Source organism: Thalassophryne amazonica, chromosome 6 (genome assembly GCF_902500255.1).
Source record: "Thalassophryne amazonica chromosome 6, fThaAma1.1, whole genome shotgun sequence".
NCBI lineage: Eukaryota > Metazoa > Chordata > Actinopteri > Batrachoidiformes > Batrachoididae > Thalassophryne > Thalassophryne amazonica.
The window spans coordinates 70,376,287-70,403,672 of record NC_047108.1 but is presented as its reverse complement, the minus strand read 5'-3'; the positions used below and the strand labels follow the sequence as shown (position 1 = coordinate 70,403,672).

Sequence of the window (27,386 nt, the reverse complement as noted above, 5' to 3'; positions counted from 1 at the left end):
AGCCCTCACCTGCAAAAGTAACTGATGTCAGCGCGTGTTTGTATCAGTGTGTGCGTGCGTGCCATGGCAACACTTCGGATATGCTGACTCTAGTTTCTTGGGAGCGACGAGTTTCGTATAATCTGCTCGTGCAACATCACACGCACTCGAGCCCAGAGCGCAGATGACCTGCAGGTATCTTTGGACGTAGATGATCTCTGGAGTCACCTGTGTCAGAGCAGATCTGCGACCTGAGAGAGGGGCATCACTCTGTGCACGCTGCTGCGCTCCGTCAAACAGGTGCTGCTGTGCGCAAAGGTGCTTCCCAATCGACTTTCTCACCTGTCTGTAGAAGACTTTTTTTGTGACATTTACTGTACGTCTACCTTCAAGTTTGAACGCATCAACTTCAACGACAGAAATGGATCACAGCCCCGGCGGTAAGAAAACCTTTAATATTACAGCAATAACAGAAACTCAATCGTTTATTTGTGCTGTTTTCATTTATGCCTGCAATCAATTATGCAAACAAATGTGACTTACTTTATCTGTAAGTTAGATATGTTATGCGTTGTGTTAAAGCGCAAATTATCCCCAATATGTGCACACTGTGCGCAAAATGTTTGCCAATTATAATCGTATGGATGCATTTACGCACAAGAAATGCGTGTTTCTGGCTGAGATGTTTGACCTGGTTTATTTCGTTTCATTCTATTCCACATGTAACTTTTCTCGTTCGTTTGCAGCTACGTTAAAATATTTTTTGTTTTCAGTCGAAACGCACGCGCGGCTCTGCGGAGGGTGTTGCAGCTACTTCCTGTTTCTGCACATGAAAACAAACTCACGTGGACTGACAATAGCTGTCAATCAATTTATAATCTGTGAGCGCGCGCAATAAAAAGTTGATAACCGCAGGAAGCCCGCCCATAACGCGGCATTATCGTTCACTCCCGGTCAGCAAGTGCGCGTGCTTTGCAGTGAATCATTTGGTGAAGGTCACGTTCCAGTGTAGGTGGCGGCTGTAACCTGCGCCCAGGGGCGTTGCAGCAAGGTAGTCAAACTAGGCAATTGCCTAGGCCCCCCGAACGAGAAGGGGGCCCGCTGAGAACAACTGATTACATTTGTGAGAACCCCCAAAATTCTGTGGTCAACCATGTACTGCTTATGAGGTTGCTAAACACTTTGTAATTTTAAAGCACCGTGAAGCGCGTTTAGCCTTCCAGTATTCATAAAAGACAGTGAAGCAAGAGGATGAGGAAAGGTATCACCTGAAGCAGTGAGAATCTTTTATGTTGAATTCCAGCAACAGAAAAAAAATGGTTGATTGTCAATTCAGTTATAACAACTAGTCTGCTAGTTTATTCAGTCTAAACAGTTAATAAGGCATAACAATAAGCATAAGTACCATAATAATGTAATGAGTATACTATATCTTGCTTGAAGGCAATCACAGAGTTACACTGAGTTATTAAGATATTGCTGCACAAAGTGAGGCTTTTCATCGATAATAACAAGCTGAAGACTGCAGTTGTTATTGTTATTGTTGGTTGGAGACGTTTTGTGGGTGATTGGACAAAGTACACTGTGAATTTTTTTAATGACTGTACAAATGCTGACTTTCTGCAATATTCTTCTCCTCATCCAGCTGCACAAATAACTGCCCATCTTAACATCATTTAACATCACTTTCAGTTTGAAATATCTCATAATTATTATTGCAACTTTATATATATATATATATATATATATATATATATATATATATATATATATATATATATATATATATATATATATATATATATATATATATATAGCTGCAGCAGTCAGATGTATGTGGCTCATAAAGCCCAACAAATGAAATTATACCATGTCCGTGCATGCATGAGGTCAAGTGGACCTTACAGAAATATTGACACAAAGTCCCTAATTCCCAGAGGCACATTTCATCCACAAAAGAGTGAAATAATAACTCATTTTGGAAGGGTTTATGTCATGTCATAAATAGAGGCAGCCTTTCTAAACTGTGCCATAAAGTAACAGCATGTCTTATTATTGGCTTGTTATAAACACAATAGGGGAGCGTACAGTCATACAAAACATTGTACTGCCCCAGATATCTAAAGAACCCCCCAAAGAATCATATTAAATTAAAAAAATTAATAGGATGATGTGTATAATTCTGATTTGGTTATTTAAAAATGTCACAACTGACCTTATGAGTGTGTGTGTGTGTGTGTGTGTGTGTGTGTGTGTGTGTGTGTGTGTGTGTGTGTGTGTGTGTGTGTGTGTGTGTGTGTGTGTGTGTGTGTGTGTGTGTGTGTGTGTGTGTCTCACTCATTCTGTTTACTTCAAACCTGAAGCTTTGGTGAAATACTGGTTTGAAGAACATGTGACAGTTTTGTCTCTGACCCTGTTTCTTGAGGCAATATTTCAACCTCTGTGGACTTTGGGTTTCTTCTTCAAGCCTCTTCACAAACTTTGTTTCCCATGGATATTTGGATCACCAATGCAAAGACAATCATGTGACCACAAAAATCAGGCATAGATGTAACTTTTTTTGTTGTTGAAAGACTACATTATTTGTAGTTATGAGAACATGCCAATCTTTAACCCCATAATCCCATAGCAGCTCATCAGCTGGCCAATCTGCCAGCACATAATACTTTGCTATGTTTTCCAGTCATTATTTATTTCTCAGCAAAATGTAATGGGTGATCTTAGACATGTAATGGGTGATCTTAGACTACGGGCACTTATTATGTCCTTTGATCATAATGTATGAAAAACAGAAAAAAGGGGAAATGTCACACTTTTATAGTTATCTTTACAATGAAAGTGTGTTAAGAAATTTGTTCTAGTAGTCTATGATCAGCATAATTATATGCAAATATTGCCGTTTTGTGCTTGTCCCACACCCAGACTTTTGATCTTCAATGATAAAAATGAATGGTAAAGAAATGTTTTTTCTAATGTTTTAAAATATCTCTGAATAAAATATCAGTAAAATAATCAAAACATAACTGGGGTATTCAATGTCATACAACTGTTGTGATTTTTTTTAAACAAAATGTAGTTGTCCCACACTATTGCCGTAATTTCCACCACAACACTGTAATGTCCCTTTAAACAGTTTGTATGAAAGATTGTTTGGGTAGTTCCTATGGAGATAAACAGTGACATCAGAGCACATGTATATAGCACCAAATCACAACAAACAGTTGCCCCAAGGCGCTTTATATTGTAAGGCAATGGTGTGGTGGAAATTACATTTACAAGGCCAATAGTGCCCGTAGTTAAAGAATCACCCTAATATATGAATATCTGCAGAATGCATGCCTTCTCCAGTTTTTATGATGATGTAATCCCCAAATCCAGAAAAAAGCACAAGACAGCATCTGGTCTGCAGTGTGTAGCCTCCTGTCTTCCAAAGCATGTCATTTGTAGGTTTGAATTTTCCTTCACTATAATTCAACAGAAGACTAGCACTAATTTTGACTGATGGGTTAGTAGCTTTACCAGCTTTGGTTTAACCATAGCAACAACCAACAGGCACAGTTTACCCTGTAGAAAATATGTCAAATGGCTGATCTTACAAAGAAAGAAACAGGTATGTAGAAGGGGAAAAGGAGAAGCTGAAGATACCACACCCACCCCGTTCTTCTGCACTTACAGTTTGGAGTTTGTTCCAAGGAGTTGGCTTGTTGTGTTCTTGAAATACCCATCATGAAGTAAAGTTTATTTTAGTGTTTCTACTTTCCATGGTTGAACCAGACAATGTTTCAGTTCAGTATACTTATAGCGTGCCAAGTCACAACATGAGTCACCCAAAGGTGCTTCACAAGAGTAAGGTCTCACCTTACATAGCCCCAAAGTAAGTACATTGGCAACAGTGGTACAAAAAAACCTCCCTCTGCATTTTTGGATTGTAGGAAGAAACCTCAAGCAGAACAGACTCAGGGGGGTGGTCATCTGCTTTGGCCATGCTGCCAGCAACAAAAAAAATCAAATAAAAGTACCACATTGAATCGTCAAACAGAGATGATGGAACTAAGCATCCAGTGGTCATAGTAACTAACTCGTGTTTCCCGTGGGGATCCATGGGCTCTAGATTGGGTAGTGTTTATAAAATAGGGAGCTGACATTTTTCAAGGGTGGTAATAAATTGTGCAAAGTTTCTATAATGAGTTGGAATGGCATGTGAGTCCAGAATGTTTTTAGAACTTTAAGTCCTCAACAGTTTTTTTTTTTTTGAAGAACTAGACTCTTTAATTTCTTGTTAATTACTTAATTTTTTAATGTTAATTTACTGTCTTAATATATTCATAAATTGTTTAGGTTCTTGTTATCATATACACACTATTATTATCGTTATTATCATTATTATTATCATCATCATCATCATCATCAGTATTATTATTTTATTTTTACTTCTATTTTTGTCATTTGTTTTTTAAATGGACCACAATGGAAATAAGTGTTTTCATTTTCTTGCGTCATCCATGTATTTTTAACGTATTTACAGGTATATTATGTACATACATTGAACTTACTAAATAAAATCATGCATGCGCATTCACGCGTTTAATATATAGATGATTAACCGGCCCCTGCTGGAATGGCATGTGAGTCCAGAATGTAAATATCAATGTCTATTGTTCAGTGTTGGTAGCTAATATATGTAGGTTCTCTAAAAATATTAGTACTGTCAATGTTTAGTTTTGGTGCAGTTCATCCTTGACCCAAAATACATAAGCATACCAAACAGCAATTGTCAGCTCTCCACAGTTTGTGCGTGATCAAAATAGCACGCACGCACAGCTTTTTGTCACTTCTTTCTGTCACTTCACAATCTGCTGTAAGCAGGTGCTTTTAATTTGGCAAACACAGATGGTGGACATTTCTCTCATGGTACCAACATAACACTAAGTCACTCATGGTAAGAGCAATGTAACACTACATTACGCTAAACACAACATGTTTTTGTGAACGCATCTTTAAATAGTTTTGTTTTGGTTTTTGCTATGACTGCTGTCCTTCTTGTAAAGGAGTATTTCTTGCATTTCAGCCACAGACAAGAGTGCAGACTGACCTACCCTGCATATGTTATAGAAGTCTAAAATGGTCTGGCGTTTCTACATGCTCAGACAAAGAATTACAGTACGTGACTTTGCAGATGGTAAACATAAAATCCCCATCACCTCTTTAAAAAAGTTCCTGCTGCAAGAAAAAAAATGATTATGTGCAAGTTTTCTGTTGTGCAAAACGCAACTGCTGAACCTTCCATTGTTACACGGAACCCGGTCTCCCCTATTCCATCATGCATTTTTATTTTCTTTTTAGACAAGTTGCATTTGTGTAAAAGTAACTGGCTTCAGCTGTTTGGGACAGTAGAGATGGAGCCGCACGGCCTCACGCACACTGCTCCATTTCATAGAGCTCTTTATTAATTCTCAGTTACTCCTCCTCGGCTGCAGCACAGCCGCATATCAGTGAACGCACCATCAAAAAACCTCCTCACGTGGCTTTCGTTTGCAGAGCCGCGTGCGACGCGTGACGCGTGCTCGCTCGGTCCGTGCGCCCACAGACCGCCGCCTGTGGTGATTATGAAGGAGAGTTTGGTCAGTGGGTCACCGATTCCATGTATTAGCGGATTTTTTTCCTCCCGTCACGTTTTCTGGCCGCATGCGCCGCTTTCTTCTTGCGCTGCCTTCGGCAATATTTGTAATCACCTCGTGCGTCCAGAGTGTGCACAAGTTCGCGTTTGAGCTGAATCGTGAGCACGCTGTTATAGCTGATTTTATCTGTTGCACTTTCCAAACACGATGAAACCGAGAGCTCATCAAAAACATCCACAAACTACGAGATCGTGTGCGCGTAAAACGGATGTTTTTGGATCTTCGCTTGACAGAGTGCCAGCTGCACATCGATTTAACACAGCAGCCATAAAAACTCAGGATATGAGGCCACATCTTGGAATTAAACTGTAGTGTGTAAGTGAGATCCAGAGTGATCATTTCATTCAGCTACCCTTGGTGATTGCACACACAGGCTCTGCAAGTGATGCAGCATCAATTTGAAGAAACTGCTGGAGGCACTAGAGACACAGTTCCACCAAGTTCCCTTGATACTGACCTACTTACACAAGCCGGAGTTAAATCATGTCCACAGCAAAATCCCAAACAGTGCTCACAGATCGGCCATATCAGGAGCGCTGTGGCTGTTTTTATGGGCCTGATGCTATACAGAATTTTCTGTTAGAGCTTAATAAACGCTCAAAGCAGCTTGCAATAAGAGGTGAATTATTCAAGGAGAGGAGAGGGCCTGTGAAATGTTCCCATGCTCACATGTCTCTGCCTGCCTGTGACCCCTGACCCCAGATTGCTTCATGCTTGTGTCCATTAATCTTCAAATGGGCAATTCTGGGCTGATTGATTCCTCAATTAATGTTGTCTGCAGTGACCTACATTTAACTGTGTTGTGCATATTGTGAAACTGTGTGTGGCATTTCCGGTTCCACTTGTGGGAAAATCCCATATGTACCAAGAAAAAAAAGAAAGAACAGAGAAAACCCAAAAAACGTTTATGTAAAACAGTTGTAACAGGATGCACATTGCTGCTGATCATGCACATCTTCGATGACAGAACACTACCACAGCCTTCTATGTTGCCGAGGTGAACCCAACTGGGGTCCCTTGCTTTGCCCTCAACTGTGCACAAACGACAATGTGAATCATGTGCTTGCTTGTGTGTCAAACAGATTTATAGGTCTGCACTAGAGTCGGTTGGCGCTACTTCCCATATAGTAACCAAACTAATAATGGCAGCTAACCACTGTCTAGAGAGCGCTCAATGTGTTGGTTGTGGCATTTGCAGTTTTAGCTCTGTAAGCCCAAGCACGCTGGTATAACTTAAAATATTGATATGACTGGTTGTGCCAATTTTTTTTAAGTTGATGTGCTCAAAAATAACAAGTTATTAGAATGTAAATATTTGAAGTTGTTACATACATTTTTGTTTGCACATAAACCAGATAACTCAAACCCATTTTAAATACTGTTAACTTAGTTAACTGAGTTAAATACATCACCATATGCATGTTGTAGTAAAACACAAAGAAGCAGTCAGGTATGAAGTCAGGGATCTTGTGGCGTGTGAGCAACCTGTTTACTCAGTTGAACCACATCCAGGTTACTATGCCAACATACTGTATATTCGCCCTATTGACGTATCCCATAATCCCTTGCGTGCCAGAGAGTTGCTGCAGTCAACAGCATATAGAGAATCAACACGATGACAGTTGTAAATGAATATTATACAACAAAAATGTAATTTTTTATGCTTTTCGTCACGTTAATAAGAGACTGCTGCATGATACCCTGAAAACTTGCTAAAACAATTATAACAATCCGTGTCGGCTACGTTTAACCTGCGTGGAATTTAATAAACGCAAACCGAATTTCAGACATATTATATATATTAGTATGGAACAAAGAGGACAAACAGTGTTGTAAAGAACAATAATCAAGACGTTAAAAAGCAAACTTAACTTTCCCGCAGAACGACATGATCAGGAAGCGATTGTAGCTCACAGCAGCTCCCATTGAAAATAACGGAGAGACAGCCTGTGATTCTCGCATGTTTACATAAAACAAGCGCAATAACAACGTCTATAAAACCAGAGAATATATTCATGAGAGTTTTAGGCACAATATAAAAATAGTTTTATGTTGCGATGTTAATGGTGTTGTCCGTGTGCAGCGGTTAAAGTGCAGCCCGATCAGAGCGTCTCAGTGCAGTTCTCAATGTTACTGAGATCTCGCAGCGCAGCGACCTCTCCAAGATTTTGCGGGATTTGAAACATCAATAGGGCGAATACACTATCTATAGGGGAACATAGGGATATTTCAGCCTGGACCTAGATGTTTTGGGGTTTAGATTTTTACTCGGGACAAAAACAAGGGTAATCGATCCAGGCTTAAGATAGGATGCTGACACACTGAAGACCTATAAACTAGAAGCCTATGGGGCAAGTGAAAAACGTCATACTAAACTGCTTCTTGTCAACACTGAATACCCCAAAATGTCATTAGATGTGTCTTGTACAACCTAATCTCACGGAATTTCGTGATGGCATCAGAAAAAGTAAAATAATCTATTAGTTCATGATACGTCACAAAATGCAGCACTTTTTTGTGACTGTATCACAAAATGTGGGGTGATGGGGGTCTGTGGGTGTTATAGTTAGCGATAGGGGAAGTGAGGGTTAGGTTATGGCTAGGAGTTAAATGGTAAATGCACTGCATTTATATAGCACTTTTCCATCTGCATCAGACGCTCAAAGTGCTTTCCAAATAATGCCTCACATTCACCCCGATGTGAGGGTGCTGCAATACAAGGCGCTCACTAGGATCCTCTGGTCTCAAGCCCAACGCTTAACCACTAGACCATCACCTCCCCAGGAGTTAAGGTAAGAGGTAAAGTTAGAAATAGTAAAATAAACAAAACTAGAAGCACTCAGAGAGTGCAAACCTCCGCCAAGGCCATGGGGTCACTGACACCATAACATCTACACGCCGTGGAATCATTGAACCTAAAAAAGTCTAACAATGATGTTTGCTCAGTAGTAAAAAAGTTTCATCTGCTGTGACTGGATAGCATGTATCCTTAGCGCTTGGCATCACAGTTTATTGCAACTTGCACCTTTCTCAGAAGCTACTGTCATCTGAGCACTGATATTGATATTGCATGTGCTTATAGACAAAAACAAATAAGAGACAAAATTCAATTTATTATTCAACTAAACTGCAAATATATGAATTTTTTTACATTTATGAAACACTTCTCTAAACAAGGCCATAGGGTCACTGACCCTAAAGAGATTCCCTCCTTGGCACAGTGATCTATTCAACCATTGTTACAACCAAAACTATGATACATACACTTTTCTTTCCTTTATATTTGACATCCTTGACCATGAAAACATACCACTAAGAACTTGGAATCACTTTTATGCCTTTATTAGTTCAAAAGTTATTGTATAAAAACGATTTTTCGGTAATGGCGGTTTTCTTCAAATCTGATGACACCTTACTGAATCAGTACAGATTCAGCTACAATTTGGTGTTAGTTGTACATCTCTAGCTTCATTTGTCACCTCACACTGACACATTTTCTATTTTCCCTATATTTTTGCATATTCTGGATCACCAGATACAAAATCCGGATCCGATCATCACCAAACTTTGTTGTTTGATAGAACATTTGACTGTGTTACACCCTAATTTTTTTCAAGCCTTTCTGCCGTGTTTTTGTGGAGTTAGAATCTAGAATGTCAAAATTCCCCCTATCCTGCAATGGTGAACAATCCTTTAAAAAAATTCCTGGATCCGGATCACCACTAAAATTTAATCACTTGTTCCTCTTGTCATTTCCAACCACTCCACAAAATTTCATCAAAATCTGTTCAAAGCTTTTTGAGTTATCCTGCTGACAAACAGACAGACAAACAAACAAACGCGACCGAAAACATAACCTCCTTGGCGGAGGTAAAAAAAACCACATCACGATAATGTGAATCATTTTGGAATGGAAGCATGAAACAAAAACGTAAGACTGGGCTGGTCTAGTCGCATGGAGTGGATGCCTATGATACACATTTGCATGTTTACTTTTGTAAATGTAAAGAAACTGATTTAAAAAGCCTGGTTATACAGGCAGTGGCTTGGTTTCGCAATGCAGCTTTCCACAAAGTCTATACAAGTCGATTGTTGATGATAGGCTCAGCAATGAGGCCCGCATCACCACCCTGACCATACATCACACTACACACAAGGTTGGCAATTGAGTAAGAAAACTATCTTGCAGAGGTGGGATGAAGTCACCATCAAGTCACTCTCAAGTCACCAATCTGCAAGCCTCAAGTCATAATGACCACCAGTTGTTTGCAAGCTGACTTGAGACTTGACTTGAGACTTGCAGATTGGTGATTTGAGAATGACTTGATGGTGACTTCGTCCCATTTTGATCTAAATCTCTGTAGTCTATTAACAAATGTTCTCATCGGATTCAAAATGACTGCCTGTTGTGACATCATTCTGACCTTGAGAATTGGGACCAGACATTGGCAATCAAGAAGGATGACCTGGCAGAACAAAATAAATGTCCAAAGTGGCAGACGGTCGTCATATTTGCTGGCCATGCCACATTCACCACTTTTGTAAAACAAATAAACAAACAAAAAAAAAACACTTGCTTGCCTCACAAAAGTATAGGGCTGCCCGAACATCTGGCCTACTTGGTGGTGCCACGTTATTACCATTTTTTGTGGCAGTGCAAACTCACAGCAGACATGAAATGTTTACATCATCTGTTATTGTCAATCTGCAAGTGTGCATTCATGATGAACACTGTTAATGATCTTCCTGATTAAAATAGACCTTGCATAAACAAGGAAATGATGTCCTTTTCAAAAATGCGCAGCAAGACTCACATGCACTGTTTGATCTGTGCAGCAGTTTGGGTATGTCCACCCATCACTGCTCCAGATCAGTTAATGTGATTGTTATCAGGGGTTCTCAGGGGTCATCGTTTGAGCTGTTCAGGTGCACGTGCAATGTGTTTGGACAGCGTTCCTGTAAGCTCAGACGCTGAGGTGCCTGGATGGATTTGCTGGCTGTGGCTCTGGCATGAGTCAACAAATCCACCAGCACGGGCTGCTTGAAGGATTATCAAAACCTTTGAGCTGGACAGTCAGCCTGTGCAGCAAAGGGTAAAAACCCAGTGATCAGGCTCCACTTCTGCACGTTGGTTTAAACATTCTGTGGCACAGATTTTGGAAATGATTTGTAAGCTGGCAACCTCTGAAACGCATCAAAAATGATTTTTATGAAATCCACGTGGGTTTAAGCTTATTTACCTGAGTGAAGCATTTAACCTTTAATATTATAATCCTAGTAGGACTTTACTGGGGCTATTAATACTTTTTTTTTTTTCCAACAGTCACATCAGTACTTTGTTGCAAAAACGTGACTTGCTTCCCTTCGAAGCGTCGGTGGCGCGTGAACAGTGGATTGTGCGCTACCTCGTGCACGGGGAGCTTCCCGTGTTTGTGCGCGCAGATGTGACTTAAGTATTTGTCGACGCGAGACTGCAGATTTGGATCGGATCGGGCAGTAACCGTGTCAGGAGTCCGTGCATGTGAGGGGGCGGTCAGGTGTCGCGCTGCTGGCTGGCGCTGGGCACCGTGCCAGGGGAGCAGGGATATTATTGGAGCGGAGGAGGAGGCAGCAGACACGTGAGCACGCGCCCCAGCTCATCCACCACGCATGACCTGAGAGAGAGAGCGCGCTGAGGGAGAATGCACAAAGCTTTCCACGTACCTGCAAAGGCATGGATGGAATTTTAGGGTACTACTGTATTATTTCATGTGCTGCTAACAGTGTACTTGGACAACAAAAATTACAGGCGAGTGGGCAAGTGAGTGGTTGGGTGATTTAATCACTTGCATAAGCAATAACTCATAAACAATAAATCCTGTCATGTTGTAAGCAAGCAAATTAAAAGATCTTATAATGAGGAGAAACCTTTGCACATCTAATGAGCTTTGATGCACCAGATCTAATCTAAAAGCAACTTTGTTTTGCCTATGTTATACCTCATAGACGTGTCTGCCATCTGCTGGATGGATTGTGGGAAATTACTAAACAGCAATCTCTGGTGCTGCCAAATTCAGCCAACATATAAGTGCCAACTCTTGCAGTTCCTTGAATGGCCCCTTGAGGTTGGTGTCATAAGTGAGTCAATCCCCATAGAAGCCCATGTTAAACTGTCCAGATTTACAGAAGAAATACATGTTTACAGCCTCGCACACACACATACACACTCACACACACAAAATGGTTTTTATCTATGTAGCTCCCCGTTCATGCCAGTTGTACAGTGGGTGAATTTTTATATAACTCTTCAATTTAAGCTGAGGTTGCCCACACTCCACCCCTCTGTGCATTTATGGGCTGGTCGGGAGTTAGATGGATGCAGGTATGACAAGATGGTGACATTTGGAGGTGCCACATTTGGGCTTCAAAGCCACTCTTCAGAAACCCTACAGGGAATGTTATACTGGCTTAGTCCAATATATATATATATATATATATATATATAAAAACCAGATCAATACATGATGATTTAATCACTGTAAATTGGAATTCACAACTATTGGTTCTCATATAAATACTGGGTGGGGGTTGGGTTACTCCTCTGATAGTGTTACCTGTCTCACTGTTACAGTGTAAAACACTAAGATTGCCCTTCAGACACTTGTCTTCATACTACAAGAGGAAGCCAGAGTACTTACAGTAAAACCTGCACACAGATCTGGCACAGGTGGGGTTCAAACCCATAATGTACTGATTCTGAGACAATACTGCACCATTACATTAAATACACAATTCATGAACTCCTTTTTCTCCTTTCTCATTCATTGATAGACTGAAATATAATAACACTTGCAGAGAGTTGAACTAACTGGTTTGCTCAGTCTCAGTGCTGTTGTCTCCTAATCGGACTGTAGGTTCTAATCCTACCTGTGGCTGCTGTATGTGGAGGGGGTACAAGAGGGAAGCCAGTAATACTATCAGAGTGGTAACACTTTCAAATGAACACTGAAGTGGTTCCTATACTGGGTGAGTGTCAGCTTAACATTTTAAAAGTGTTAATTTAGCAGTCAGTGGGGTTTATGCGGTATCTCTGAGGGAGGTAAATAAATAAATTTGCTACGAGGTTCCTTAAATATATGCTGGACACAGTTTGAACTGGAAGGGTCTTCGCCATAGTCAGCTTTAAGGTCAGGCTTCATTAGGATGCAGCTCCCCCCACCACCACCCCCTAAAAAAAAAATATATAAAATTAAGTGGTCCTACTATAGTGCCTTCAGAAAATTGGCAGTTGCCAGTTTGACATTCACTACCCTTTGTTTTCAGCCTCAGTATCATGAAAAATTTTTCTGCTGCACAATTTGTGTCATTTTTAACCAAGGCCAACATATGGCCATCGATTACTGTGAAGACCTGGCGTCCGTCTGTCTGTCCATGTGCAGCTTAAGTCCAGTTCTATTACTGCCACAGTCTTCAAATTCACAGGGAACATTCTTGGGACACAGACCTTGGACAAGTTTGAAGATTGGCTATCTTTGACCTGTTTTAAGACGTTAAAAAGTTGCATTCTGTATTTAATTTTATGGCATGATCTCACGGCCATTAGCGTGGTGACATCACTTCCTGATGTCGTTAGCTGTTAACTTTGCTTCGGTTTTGGTTAGAAATAACACCTTTCTCATATATTATGTCAAAGCTAGCGAGAAATAAACACTTCTAAAACCAAAAATGCTGTTTTTGTAACCTGATAACACCCCTGGAAGGATTTACAAACCATTTAGTGTGCATTAGCGTGGTAATGTCACATGCTGCTAGCTAGGTGGACACTCTGTTTCATTTGTATGTAAATATAATCTCTTTGTCATATTATGTAAAAGCTAGCGAGAAATAAACACTGAAAAAACTAAAACTGAAAACACTGTTTTTGGAACCTAATAACACCCCTGAACTGATTTACAAAACAATTCGTGGACATTAGCGTGCAAGATTGATTGATAGAGGGGCTTTATTGAACATGTACAAATTGTAAGACAAGAGAATCTTAATAATGAATTAAACAACTGAAAATTATAAACAACACAATGCTCATATGGCTGAGGGTATTTTAGCATTGCATTATATCTATATATTGCAAAACAATGTTGTTATGCCACAATTTCAGTTTGTAATGCCACTTGCATAAGTATAGCATATAAAAATCATGACACGCAAAATATTACATGTCATCATGCGTCTCCTTATTGTTTCTGCAGGAGGTTCAGGGGTGATCCTGTATGCGGGCTCCTCTGGCAGTGCCAGTCCCAGCCCTGGCAGCCCATCCAGTGGTTATCAGACCCAGTCCCCATCTTCCCACTCCCAGCCCTCATCACCAGAAGAATTTACCTTCACAGAGATTGGCGCAGTGAAACAGAGGTCGGCAGGAGGCACCACCTCATCATCCAAACTGGTGTTTCAGTTCCCAGAGGTCTACAGCGGCCCACCAGCATCAGCCACTCCCCAGCACAGCTACACACACCCCATCGCAGGAAAGAGGCCAAGTGGGTTTCCTGGAACTTTCACCAGTAAGTGTTTCATCAGTGCAATAAGTTAAGCATTTACAGTGCATTCAGAAAGTATTCACAGCACTTCATTTTTTTCACATTTTACTTATTCCAAAATGGATGAAATTAATTTTTTTCCTCAACATTCTACACACAATACCCCATAATAACAATGTGAAAAGTTTTTATTATTATTTCTATTTTTGCAAATTTATTACAAAAAAAAAAAACCCTAAGAATTCATAAGTACATAAGTATTCACAACCTTTGTCATGAAGCTTAAACTTGAGGTCAGGTGCATCCTGTTTCCACTGATCAAATTCAGTTGATTGGACATGATTTGAAAAGGCACCCACCTGTCTACATATAAGGATGAAAACCTGCTCCAGAGTGCTCTTGACCTCACACTGGGGCGACAGTTCATCTTTCAACAGGACAATGACCCTAAGCACACAGCCAAGATATCAAAGGAGTGACTTCAGGACAACTCTGTCAATGTCCTTGTGTGGCCCAGCCAGAGCCCAGACCTGAATCCGATTGAACATCTCTGGAGAGATCTGAAAATGGCTGTGCACCTATGCTCCGCATCCAACCTGATGGAGCATGAGAGGTGCTACAAAGAGGAATGGGCAAAAGTGCTCAAAGATAGGTGCACCAAGCTTGTGGCATCATATTGAAGAAGACTTGAGGCTGTAATTGTTGCCAAAGGTGCATGAACAAAGTATTGAGCAAAGGGTGTGAACACTTATGTACATGTGATTTCTCAGTTTTTTATTTTTAATAAATTTGCAAAAATGTAAAAAAAAAGTTTTTATGTTGTCATTATGGGGTATTGTGAGTAGAATTTTGAGGGAAATAATTAATTTACTCAATTTTGGACAAGGCTGTAACATAACAAAATATGGAAGAAGTGAAGCTCTGTGAATATATTCTGGATGCACTGTATACTGTGATTTGAGTTGTTCAAGTATTCTGATGGTGTGTTTTTCTCTCCACAGAAACAGGTGGAATGGTCCTTCTGTGCAAAGTCTGTGGTGACATTGCATCTGGTTTCCACTATGGAGTGCATGCATGTGAAGGCTGCAAGGTATGCCTTCTTAATCAAAAAATATAATAAACCATTAGGGTTTGGTCATAACTGACTACATGCAATCTGTATTACGTAATCATATTCCAAACAAAATATCTCATAAGTAACTATAATCAGACAAGATTATACTGGAGAAATGTATAATCATATTATAGTTACATTGTCCTACTTGATTATATTTTGCTTATTAAAATATGGCCATTCTAAAATTATGAAACATTTTTCAATAATCTGAAGCTATTAAATATTAAACTGTAAGTGAACTTCCATTTTTCAAGCAATAGTATGTTTTTAAGACTTTAATTGCAACATTTACAAGTCGAAGCATAAGAACAGACTCAAGCAGCATCTGTCTGTCTGCATTACTTGGAAAAAACAGCTTTGGATTCTTGTCAATGTCGCCATGATTTTGCTTTCCAAATGTGCACCACAAGAACATAAATGTTGATTGCAGTTTGTGTAATTTTTGAGAATAAAAACATTTAATTTATAATTTAAATTATAATTTGTTATGACATAATGAGAAAAAATGTGATTGTGCCCATTTTTTTGGATGATGTGCATCAGTTTCAGTAATTGATTATGAAGTAATCCAAAAGTATTTGGATTGTGTTACTTTTTTTGTAATCCAATGAATTACTTACCCAAATGGCCATGTAATTTGTATTATGTAACTGATTACATTTCAAAGTTATCTGACCCACCTCTGACCATGATTACTTCAGTACTGGCTACCACTACCAAAGGTTTTCAGTACTGCATGTCTGTTTTATTCTTAACAGGATTATGGAAAAACTGCTTAAATGATTTTCTTGAAACATAGTAGAATAGTGGCATATGGGCCAAGGAGAAAACCATTAACCTTTGAAGTGGATCCAATTGATGGGACACATCCAGGATTTTATTTTTATTTAAAAATCCCCTGTTTTGTAATGGTAAAGTGGAAAAACCAAAATCCTGGTATTGCCCCTTAATCAGATCAGCTACAAAAGTTAATGGTATCCTCCTTTGCCCATATTCCACTCTTCTACCATGTTTCAAGAAAATCCGTTGAGTACTTTTTGTGTAATCCTGCTAAACAGCACTGAAAACATAACCTCCTTGGTATAGAGTCCTGGTTATTTTTGGGTTGTTGCTAACATTACATCCTGCTTATCACTTCATTTCAGGGATTTTTCCGTCGCAGCATCCAGCAGAACATCAACTACAAGATGTGCGTGAAGAATGAGAACTGCTTGATTATGCGCATGAACCGCAACCGATGCCAGCACTGCCGCTTCAAGAAATGCCTCTCTGTTGGCATGTCGAGAGATGGTGAGACACCCCTAACACATTTTTTTTTTCAAACAGAGACAGAGAGCGAGACAAATCCCTGTGTAGTTGTGTCAGATGTCACAGTGCTCTGATTAGCCAAAGCAACAGGGAAAAGGGCATTTTGACTGAGGCATCGAGCTGATATGTAGGTCCGCATGAAAAATCTTGTGGGTCATCATGCCGGTTATCAGTGACGCCTCACTCGTCTTGTCCTTCTAAGGTGTCATTGCACCTCTATTTGGCTTTGCATTATTCTTTTAAGTTTTCATTTGTCTTTCTCTTGCCCTTTGCGGCATAACAGCATTGTGCCTTTGCTCTGGCGTCAGTACAACCCCTCCTCCGTGTCCCCCAATGTTCCCTCAGCTCAGTTATATCTACCCCTCAGACAATGATTTATGAGAAGAGGAGCCTTGGAGTCCCTGAAGCTATCTATCATCCGGAAAACTGCAGCAAACACAGAAATTATTTTCGGAAATTGGAGCGGGGTCAACGTGATTACCTTGTGTGTGCCCAAGGAACATCTTAAAGCAATTAATGAGGGACGGGGTAACAATTAAGCAAGGGATGCAGAAAACAGCGAGTTGAAGTGACAGCATTCATCAGGTGCGATGTGAGCATCACCTGCTTTTAGCTCTGATAGCTGAGCGCTGATTGATGACCTATCAGCACCGATTACAAAAACTGCAGGGCTGACCTAGAAAAACAATGCAAAATTGGGCTTGTAATGTGCTCAAGCATCATGACCTACTTGATGTAGTTTGCCCGTCTTCCTCCTCTCAGTATGGGTTCTGCACAACTCCACCCTCTAGCACTCTGCATTTCCTAATCTAGTAAAGAGGTTAGTGTTATTTCTGCATGTGCATGACACTTCTGGTGCACTGAGAAAATAGGGTGGCCGCACGCATCTCGGTACAAGAACAAAGAGGGCGACCCCCCCTTGGAGGAGATGTGTGAAAGAGTAAAGGACCACAACCTAGAAACCCCTTTTTGCTTTCTTTCAACCATCACAAAAACAGGAAAACCGCATGCAACTGCCTGTAGGCCACGAAAAAATGGCACACCCTGATTTCACACCAGGCAGCTGTGTGACTCTGCAATATAGGCAAATATTTGAGTCTGTTTGCGTGATTAAATCAACAGTTCATCAGCCTGCACTTAAGTGTTTTTAACTGTGATAAAAGGGATTAACCACATTATTGGCCTCAACCTGTTCACATTGTACAGATTACTATAGCCTTAATATATCCAGCACAGTCCACGCTATACGAGGTCTGTTAGAAAAGTATCAGACCTTTTTATTTTTTCAAAAACCTGATGGATTTGAATCACGTGTGCTTGCATGAGCCAACCTTGAACCTTCGTGCGCATGCGTGATTTTTTTCACGCCTGTCAGTTGCGTCATTTGCTTGTAAGCAGCCTTTGTGTGAGGATGGGTGGAGTCTCTCATCGTTTTTTCTTTGCAAGGAAATGGTGGAACGACTGGAGCAGCTCGACTGCATCAAATTTTGTCAGAAACTGGGCAACAGCCAGGTGGAAACCATTCGGATTATTCACACGGCTTTTGGTGACGATAGTATGGGCATCACACAGATTAAGGAGCGGTACAACCGGTTTAAAGAAGTCGCACAACTGTGGAGAGCGAGCCGCGCTCCGGGCGGCCATCAACATGCTGAAATGACCAGATCATTTCCAAAGTGAACGCTGTGGTGATGTGGGACCGTCGTGTGACTATCCGGGAAATTGCGGAGGAGATGGACATCAGCACTTTTTTCGGCACATTCCACTGTGACAGAAGATTTTGCCATGAAAAGAGTTGCAGCGAAATTCATCGGCACAAAGCTGATGGCAGAACAAAAGCGCCTTCGTGTTGAAGTCTCACAGGACATGTTGTGACATGCCCACCTCGTCCACAATTTCTCGGATAGTCACACGACAGAAAAGCGACCGAAGGCCGTCTGAATCTTCCGAATGGTGGAAGAGCTGATCATGTTACAACATGTCCTGTGAGATTTCAACACGAAGGCGCTTTTGTTCCGCCATCAGCTTCGTGCCGATGAATCTCTCCACCGTTGTGCGGCCGTCTCCGACCTTCCATGCGCACAAACACATATCATTAGTTGTACATAATCACAACATCTCATTACTTTCTCCCAAACTCTTTACTGCCTCAAACCTATTTCTCTCATGCTTCTCCCGTTAACGATTGCAGTACTAGTGACATCATGTTCACGTTGCCCCACTGCCCTACTTAAAAATGGAGAGGGAGAGAAGGAGACGGGTGCATGGAGGAGAGGATGAGGCAGATGGGGGGGGGGGGGGGGGGTCCTATAAATAGCCTTTCCAGCTGATGGGAAGGGTTGGGGCTGTACATTGGAGGAGAGGGGTGTTTTCGTTGCACAATGTAACTGAACGTCCTTGGATTTTTCTTGCGTCTAAATCTCAGTATAATGCGGCATTTGTCTGTGGTGGGTACTGCTAACCTAAAAGATACGTGCGATAACCACTAATCCATTAACTGAAAAGTTGACTGTGATAACACAAAATCAATAAAAGTTTTAGCTGAAGCTGCTGAAAACCACTAACCACTTTATTATGTCCGCCAAGAACATAATAAAATCATTGCCGTTTATTTATGTGACTGTCTGTTAGTAGGATAACATCAAAACTACTGCACAGATTTTGACAAAATTTTCACCACAGATAGATATTAGGCCATGGAAGACTCCACCGAATTTTGGAGGTGACCCAGATCCAGATCCGGATTTTGGATCAAGATTTCACTTTATATAGGCTTTGAAGGATTACATCAAAACTATGTCACGGATTCTCAACAAATTTGCACCACAGATAGATATCAGGGCATGGACAACTACACTGAATCTTGGAGGTGATTTGGATCCGGATTGGCGGACATCAGAAATCTCGGATTGCTCTTGTTTTTTTATTTAAAAGAAAAAAATGAATTTAGCTGTGGCTTGGTTTTTGGCTTGAAAACCCTGACCGACAGACCTAAACAGCTGAAATTTTAATTTGTTGAAACATAAACATGAAAGTACCCTAAAAGATTTAGCAAGCCAAGATCAAATGATCATCTAGATGTGCATAAATAATTAAGTGAACAAATGAAATTAAACTAGTTTACATTCAACGTACAGATTGTATACACCACAGAGATTTTTTTAAATTAATAAGAAATATTAAGAAATAGAAAATATATGTGGAAAATAGTTTTAAGAAACAAAGTAATGCATTTACTCTGGTTTTGACCTCCTTCTTCTCCATCTCCTGGAGGTGATGCTTGTTGTCTTTGCGCGATGTGTCAGTTCTGCTTATTGGATTAATGATTAAAGTCCAACAGGGACAAATGTATGATTTTAGGGTTTGCAATCATTTTTTATTGTTCCTACTTTATGGTAAGAAAAAACTGGCTAACAACATTAGCAGAACTACATTTAGTGGAAAGTAAATGATCCACTAATGGTTTTCAAAGTTAGCCAAAAACCTAAATCTGCACCAAAAAAGTTAGCTTTGCTAACTAGCTGTTAGCTGATTAGCAGATCTGTGCCACCATGTGAGCAGTGTTTATTTTTAAAAATTTGGCCACATCTCATGTATATGCTTGCTGTATAACAATAACTGCAGGCTGATTTGTCTTTATTGCATGTGCTTTCTTTAGCTGTGCGTTTTGGTCGCATCCCAAAGAGAGAGAAGCAGCGACTTCTGGATGAGATGCAGAGCTACATGAACAGCCTAAATGAGTCGGCCACCGTGGACATGGATTCGGTGAAAGACAGTAACTCTAGCCCAGAAGGTGGTAAATCAAAAGAAGCCGTTGGGACCATCTCCAGAGCATACCACGATATATTCACCAGCAACAGCAACAGCCAGGAGAGATCAGCCAAGAAGACTAATATCAACAATAATATGTCTTCTTTTCCTCAGGATGTCAATTATCCCAAAGCCTCCTCTCAAACCATTTCAACCCAAAATTATCCATCTTGCTCTGTTGCCTCTCCTGTTCTGTGCCCAGTTGCTCAAAATGACAACCAACCAACATTCCATAATGTTGACAACAGCCATTATGGATATTTCTTATCATCAAATCAAAATCACATCCAGACTAATGGTGCAGCACCTCAAATGGGCATTTCTACAAATGATAACATTTATCACAGTGTGGGAACTGCTCCAAATCAGCCGTCCTGTCCATGGAAACTAGCTCCTGGCGCTAAAGTGTTGGTAAGCAAGTTCTAAGATGGGAAAACTTTGGTCAGATGTACAATGTCTGGCTGACAATGATATGACTTTTTCTTTGTCCTCTGTGTTTCTCTTTCTAAGGCCTGTCCTCTCAATGCATACCCTGTATCAGGGGCAGAGCGCACAAGTCAGAAAATATGGGAAGCCTTCTCTCAGTGTTTCACTCCTGCGGTCAAGGAAGTTGTAGAATTTGCCAAAGGAATCCCAGGATTTCAAGACCTTAGCCAACAAGACCAGGTGATGCTGCTCAAATCAGGCACTTTCCAGGTAAATAACTGATATGAGTGTATTCAGACAATCTATATGAAATGTGTACAGGTTGAGGCACACTGATGGTCTTGTTCGGTTATACAGTGGTATGTAAAAGTTTGGGTACCCCTGATGATTTTCATGATTTTCCTTTAGAAATCATTAGTTGTTTGGATCAGCAATTTCAGTTAAATATATCATATAGCAGACAAACACAGTGATATTTGAGAAGTGAAATGAAGTTTATAGGATTTACAAAAAGTGTGCAATAATTCTTTAAACAAAATTAGACAGGTGCATAAATTTGGGCACCCCAACAGAAAAAATACATCAATATTTAGTAGATCCTCCTTTTGCAGACATAAGTCTCTAAACGCTTCCTATAGCTTCCAGTGACAGTCTGGATTCTGGTTGAAGGTATTTTGGACCATTCTTCTTTACAAAACATCTCAGGTTTGTTGGTTTCCGAGCATAGACAGGCCGCTTAAAATCACACCACAGATTTTCAGTAATATTCAGGTCTGGGTGGGGACGGAGATGGCCATTCCAGAACATTGTACTTGTTCCTCTGCATGAATGCCTTAGTAGATTTTCAGCAGTGTTTAGGGTTGTTATCTTGTTGAAAGATCCAACCCCGGCGCAACTTCAACTTTGTCACTGATTCTTGAACATTGTTCTCAAGAATCTGCTGATATTGACTGGAATCCATGTGACCCTCAACTTTAACAAGATTCCCAGTACCTGCACTGGCCACACAGCCACACAGCATGATGGAACCACCTCCAAATTTTACTATAGGTAGCAAGTGTTTTTCTTGGAATGCTGTGTTATTTTTCTGCCATGCATATCACCCCTTGTTATGTCCAAATAACTCAGTTTTAGTTTCATCAGTCCACAGGACCTTATTCAAAAATTAAGCTGGCTTGTCCAAATGTGCTTTAGCATACCTCAAGTGACTCTGCTTGTGGCGTGTACGCAGAAAAGGCTTCCTCTGCATTACAGCATCATACAGCACCTCCTTGTGCAAAGTGTGCTGTAAAGTTGAACGATGCACAGAGACACTATCTGCAGCAAGATCATGTTGTAGGTCTTTGGAGCAAGTCTGTGGGTTGACTATGACTGTTCTCACCATCCTTCGCTTCAGCTTATCTGAGATTTTTCTTGGCCTGCCACTTTGGGCCTTAACTAGTATTGTGCCCGTGGTCTTCCATTTCCTCACTATGTTCTTCACAGTGGAAACTGACAGCTGAAATCTCTAAAATAGCTTTTTGTATCCTTCCCCTAAACCATGATGTTGAACAATCTTTGTTTTCAAGTCATTTGAGAGTTGTTTAGAGGCTCCCATGTTGCCGCTCATTTGAAGAGATACAAAAAGGAGAAACATTTGTAAATGGCCACCTTAAATACCATTTCTCATGATTGGATTCACCTGTGTAAGGAGGTCAAGGGTCAATGAGCTTACCAAACCAATTTTGTGTTCCAATAATTAGTGCTAAATGTATTCAAATCAATAAAATGACAAGGGTGCCCAAATTTATCCACCTGCCTAATTTTCTTTAATGAATTATTGCATACTTTCTGTAAATACTATAAACTTCATTTCACTTCTCAAATATCAGTGTGTTCGTCTGTTATATGATATATTTAACTAAAATTTCTGATTCAGACAACCAACTGTTAATAAAGGAAAATTGTGAAAATTATCAGGGGTGTCCAAATGTTTGCATACAACTGTATGTCCCATTTGTTTGGTCATTTGATTTGGTAGATTATAAGCTTTACAAAAATGCCTCACATTCACCTGAGCTGCTTGGTCAACTGCCACCGCAACCCTGATAGTAGCAGAAAATGAATTCACCCATTTACACACTGATGTCAGTGTGTTTCATGCAACACACTCAACTGCACACCAGGAGCATGCTAGGGATTAAGGACCTTTTTGATCTGATGGGGAATTGAACCAAGGACCCCTTGGTCTGAAGCCTACCCCTTTAACCACTAGCCCATCACCTCATATCATCTCTATCGGTTAGCCCCATATAATGCATCTTGCAACCAGAAGTGCTTATATGCTGTGTAGAAGTTTATTACCCTGTGCACTGCACCCTACCTGGAAGAGTAGCTGGTATGTAGTAGAGGGTAGAATCATATTGGATCCACCGTGTATTCACAATCAAAAGTGCCAGAAGTTTAACCAGTATGTAATAGAGGTCTGGAGCCATATTGGATCAACTGTTGAACCACCATTGTGGGAGGTAATGGTCTAGAGGTTAAACGTTGAGTAGGCTGGAAAATCACTAAGGTCTCTTCGCCAAGGTCTTTAATCCCCAACCTTTTCCTCTGGGCAGATGGGTGTCTTGCATGGCAGCACCCCTGACATCAATGAGTAAGTGTGTGTTTGAATGGGTGAATGTGAGGCATCATTGTAAAGTGCATTTTAGGATCTACAACAGATGGAAAAGTGCTATGTTCACATTTTTGACAAGTTTCAATGGTACAAATATTTGTGACAAACACCTTGTAAGTAACTATTTTCTTGGTTACCTCTTTCCTTAGGTTCTGATGGTGAGGTTCTGCAGCTTGTTTAATGCTGAAGAGCGTACTGTGACCTTCCTGAATGGTCAGAGTTATCCCTTAGCCACTCTGCGAGCCATGGGCATGGGTTCCCTGCTGGATGCCATGTTCGACTTCAGTGAGAAGTTGGGCTCCTTGGGCCTAGAGCCTGATGAAATGGCTCTTTTCATGGCTGTGGTACTGGTCTCTGCAGGTAAGTGAAGGGTGCTGTAGCTATTAGCGTGTTAACACAGTGACGTTAATGATCCCATTATGTAACTGTGAGAGTCCACCGCTAACACCTGCATCCTGTGTGTTCCTCAGACCACTGTGGCATTGCTGACATGCAGGCTGTAGAGCAACTCCAGGAGAGTCTGATCCGTGCCCTGCGGTCACTGATCACCCGCCGTTGCCCAGACGACACTGCGCTCTTCCCTAAACTCCTCCTGTGTCTGCCAGACCTCCGTACTCTCAATAATTTGCATTCCGACAAACTGTTGGCCTTCCACATTGACCCCTGAACAAGCCACTTAATTATTGAACACGACTGCACACTCAAGCACAAAGCATTCCTCAAGTGCACACATGCACACAAACACACACACACACACATATGCCCAGAAATTATCTTCCAATGGCAGGATTTCCTTTAACTTGGTGAACAAGGAATAGTGGAATCCAGAGACTGTTTTCTAAAAGGATTCGAAAAGAGGAGAAAACATATTTGTCTTCAAGCAGTGCTTTGGGACAAACAAGCATGTAGATAGGTGGACATTTGTATGTATAAACGTCAGCATCTATTAGCAACATTTTCCCAGTAGAAAATAAAATCATCAAAATCATTTACTATTACACTTTTGAACAAATCCTATGTACATTTGCTCGATATATCCACTGTACAGTGTAATTAAGACCAACAGCCAGCTGATTTCTGTTTAGTCCTTAAGTTGTACAGTCTCAACGGGCCATGAAAGAAGGGTATTGTAGATCCAAACATTCATTACTTAGTGACAAATGTGCCTGATTGTGTTTAATACAAAGGGAACTTGTATATAATAGCAAAACCTGAAATATTATAAATATGTATCACCTTTAAACATCTACATTAGTATTAGAATGAAACTATAATTAGAATGTCAGATCTGTGCACAGTTGATTGCATCCTGCGTTAGAATTTTTGAGTAATATTCCAGAAGTCATTAAGTACAGTTTGAGGTTAAAGGTACAGTTTGTAGGATTTAGGGGCATTTATTAGCAGAAATGGAATACAGCATTCATAACCATCTGTTCAATGGTGTATACTTGTCTGCAACAATGAATTGATGTCTTTTCTTAAGCTTGGAATGAGCCCTTCATATCTACATGGGAGCGGGCCCCCTCATGGAGGTCATCATGTTGATACAGTAGCCCAAAAGGACATACTACTTACTCTGCGTTTCGCATTTTGCACTGCGGCCAGAAGACTGAAGGAAAGAGCAAATGGTTCCCCTTCTCACTGACTACTTGTGTTAGTGTTGGCTTACAACTTTGAGAACCCTCGTTTGAAATGGGGGATCATACATATGAATCCTACATAATGTAACATTAAATATCTCAACATCACAAGTCCTTGACATTTTATCTGTGTTTGCATCACTAGATTCACAGCTGGACTGATGAAGTACCAAGCATGTTGGGTTTTGTAATTTCATCATTATTGCTGCTGTAAATATTATGTTAACCTCATATAGCAATACTTGAACTGATACAGTTGCTCAGACAGATGAGTTCAGAGTGAAGAGGAATGTAACGACCACCCGGCACTGGGTCGAGATTTGGCCGTACCGAGGCAGCTTCGCACAGGGGAACAAACAGTCGGACCTTTCAGATTCTTGGACACAGATTCTGCTATCACATGATGTAACTAACCAGCACAATCCCTGAAGTCACCAGCGCTCACTCCACATGTACAACTTCCTCTGCCCCCAAAGTTTGTCATACAAACACAAGAGATTTTTTTGGTGGAGAAACCCTGTTTGACTGTAGAGCCTCTCACTGTTTGTTTGATAATGGTCGATTGAGCAGATCTTGTACATTTTTTAAATGTTTCTTCCTGAATATAGATGATATAAAGCTAAAACTGTACGTGGCTGTGCGTGTGTGTCTTTATTTTGCCCATTATAATGAAACGCAGTTAAATTGGGTTGAAAGATGATGCAAAAGAAATTTCTCATTAGCATCAGATGAAATTTAGATACAGGATACTGACTTATTAAGAACAGATTGATTATCTGTGTGTGCAGGTTTGTTGCTATAATGGCTGTTTCTGTAAGTTTTCATCATAAAACATACAGAAAAGTTTTTTTTTTTTTAAATGAAGCATGTTTAGAGTCTGGCCGTAATGTAAACAGTGATACAATTTTTGTATTTTTAAATCTATACGTCACCATGGGGAATTTTAAATGAAGCAGTCGAGATATGTTTATCATGTAGATTTTCAGTTTTCAGTTTTTTCATATATTGATGAAAAATATCAAACACTTTCTGGTTCCAGCTGTTCTAATGCAGTATGTTTAGAGCTGAATTTGGTTATTTGATCAACAGATAAGGTTTCATCAACTATTTTCTATAATATATGAATTATTAAGTGTGTTGATTTAAAAAAGACAATGTCAAATGTTCTCAAATGTGGAAATTTGTTCCTCTTCTTTTTGCTTTGAAATAAACTGATGATTTAAAATACTTTTAATCATCTTTAAATATTTTTAAAATGGTTTAAATATTTTTTTTAACTGACTTCAAAACCTCTATATCACTGCAAAACACATTAAATGAATTTAATTAAATACAACACAGATCATTTTGTATGAAGAAAGTAAACAGGAGCACAAGGCGATGCAGTGTAAAGTAAAGAGAGAGCTGGGAAATAAGAAGGAAAACATGTTTGGTGAGCTGTACATAAAGTTGAACAAAAAGAAAGGGATTTGTGGGGCTGAGCTGGAAAGGATGTGCAGCAGGTTGGAGTGTTAAAGGATGCAGATAGAAATGTGCTGACCAGCGAGAAGTGTGTTGAGAAGGTAGAAGTATTTTAAGGAGCTGATGAATGAAGAAAATGGGAGAGAGAGAGAGAGACAGAAATCTGGCTGATGTGGAAAGAGTGAATCGGGCAGTGCAATGGATTATTAAGGAAGAAGTAAAGACAGTGAAGAGTGGAAAGGCAGTTGGTCCAGATGACACATCAGTGGAGACATGGAGATGTTTAGGAGAGATGGCAGTGGAGTTTTTATCCACATTGTTCACTAAAATCTTGGAAAGTGAGTGGAGCAGAAGTGTGCTGGTTCTGATTTTTAAAAAGAAAGGTGATGTGAAGTGCTGTAATAACTCCAGAGGTATAAAGCTGATCAGCCACAGGTTGAACTTATAGGAAAGAGTAGTGGAAGTAAGGCTTTGAACAGAGGTGATTTACTAGCAGCAATATGATTTCACTCACTCACTCACCTTCAACCGCTTACTCTAATTAAGGGTCACGGGGGGTGGAGCCTATCCCAGCAGTCATAGGGCATGAGGCGGGGTACACCCTGGACAGGACACTAGTCTGATGCAGGGCCACGTACAGATGGACAAACACATACACACCCACATGCACACCTACAGACAATTTAAAGTCTCCAATCCACCTAACGTGCATGTCTTTGGATGTGGGAGGAAGCCAGAGCACCCAGAGAGAACCCATGCAAACACGGGGAGAACATGCAAACTCCACACAGAAAG

The 27,386-nt window shown here is 40.3% G+C and overlaps 1 protein-coding gene across 1 annotated transcript; it reads left to right on the top strand.

Moving 5' to 3' along the window:
- nr1d4a (nuclear receptor subfamily 1, group D, member 4a) lies at nucleotides 1-24,475 on the top strand. Its single transcript, XM_034172435.1, has 8 exons — nucleotides 1-419; nucleotides 13,886-14,194; nucleotides 15,172-15,260; nucleotides 16,433-16,577; nucleotides 20,254-20,816; nucleotides 20,916-21,101; nucleotides 23,640-23,850; nucleotides 23,961-24,475. The coding sequence occupies exons 1-8, from the start codon at nucleotides 401-403 to the stop codon at nucleotides 24,155-24,157; spliced, it is 1,719 nt and encodes a 572-aa protein (XP_034028326.1). The 5' UTR covers nucleotides 1-400; the 3' UTR covers nucleotides 24,158-24,475.
- The last annotated feature ends 2,911 nt before the right edge of the window (nucleotides 24,476-27,386 follow it).

Excerpts from the sequence above, each read along its gene's own strand:
- nr1d4a (XM_034172435.1), top strand. Across the intron at positions 14,195-15,171 it reads GTTTCCTGGAACTTTCACCA|AAACAGGTGGAATGGTCCTT; the intron begins GTAAGTGTTTCA and ends TTCTCTCCACAG. Across the intron at positions 23,851-23,960 it reads TGTGGTACTGGTCTCTGCAG|ACCACTGTGGCATTGCTGAC; the intron begins GTAAGTGAAGGG and ends TGTGTTCCTCAG.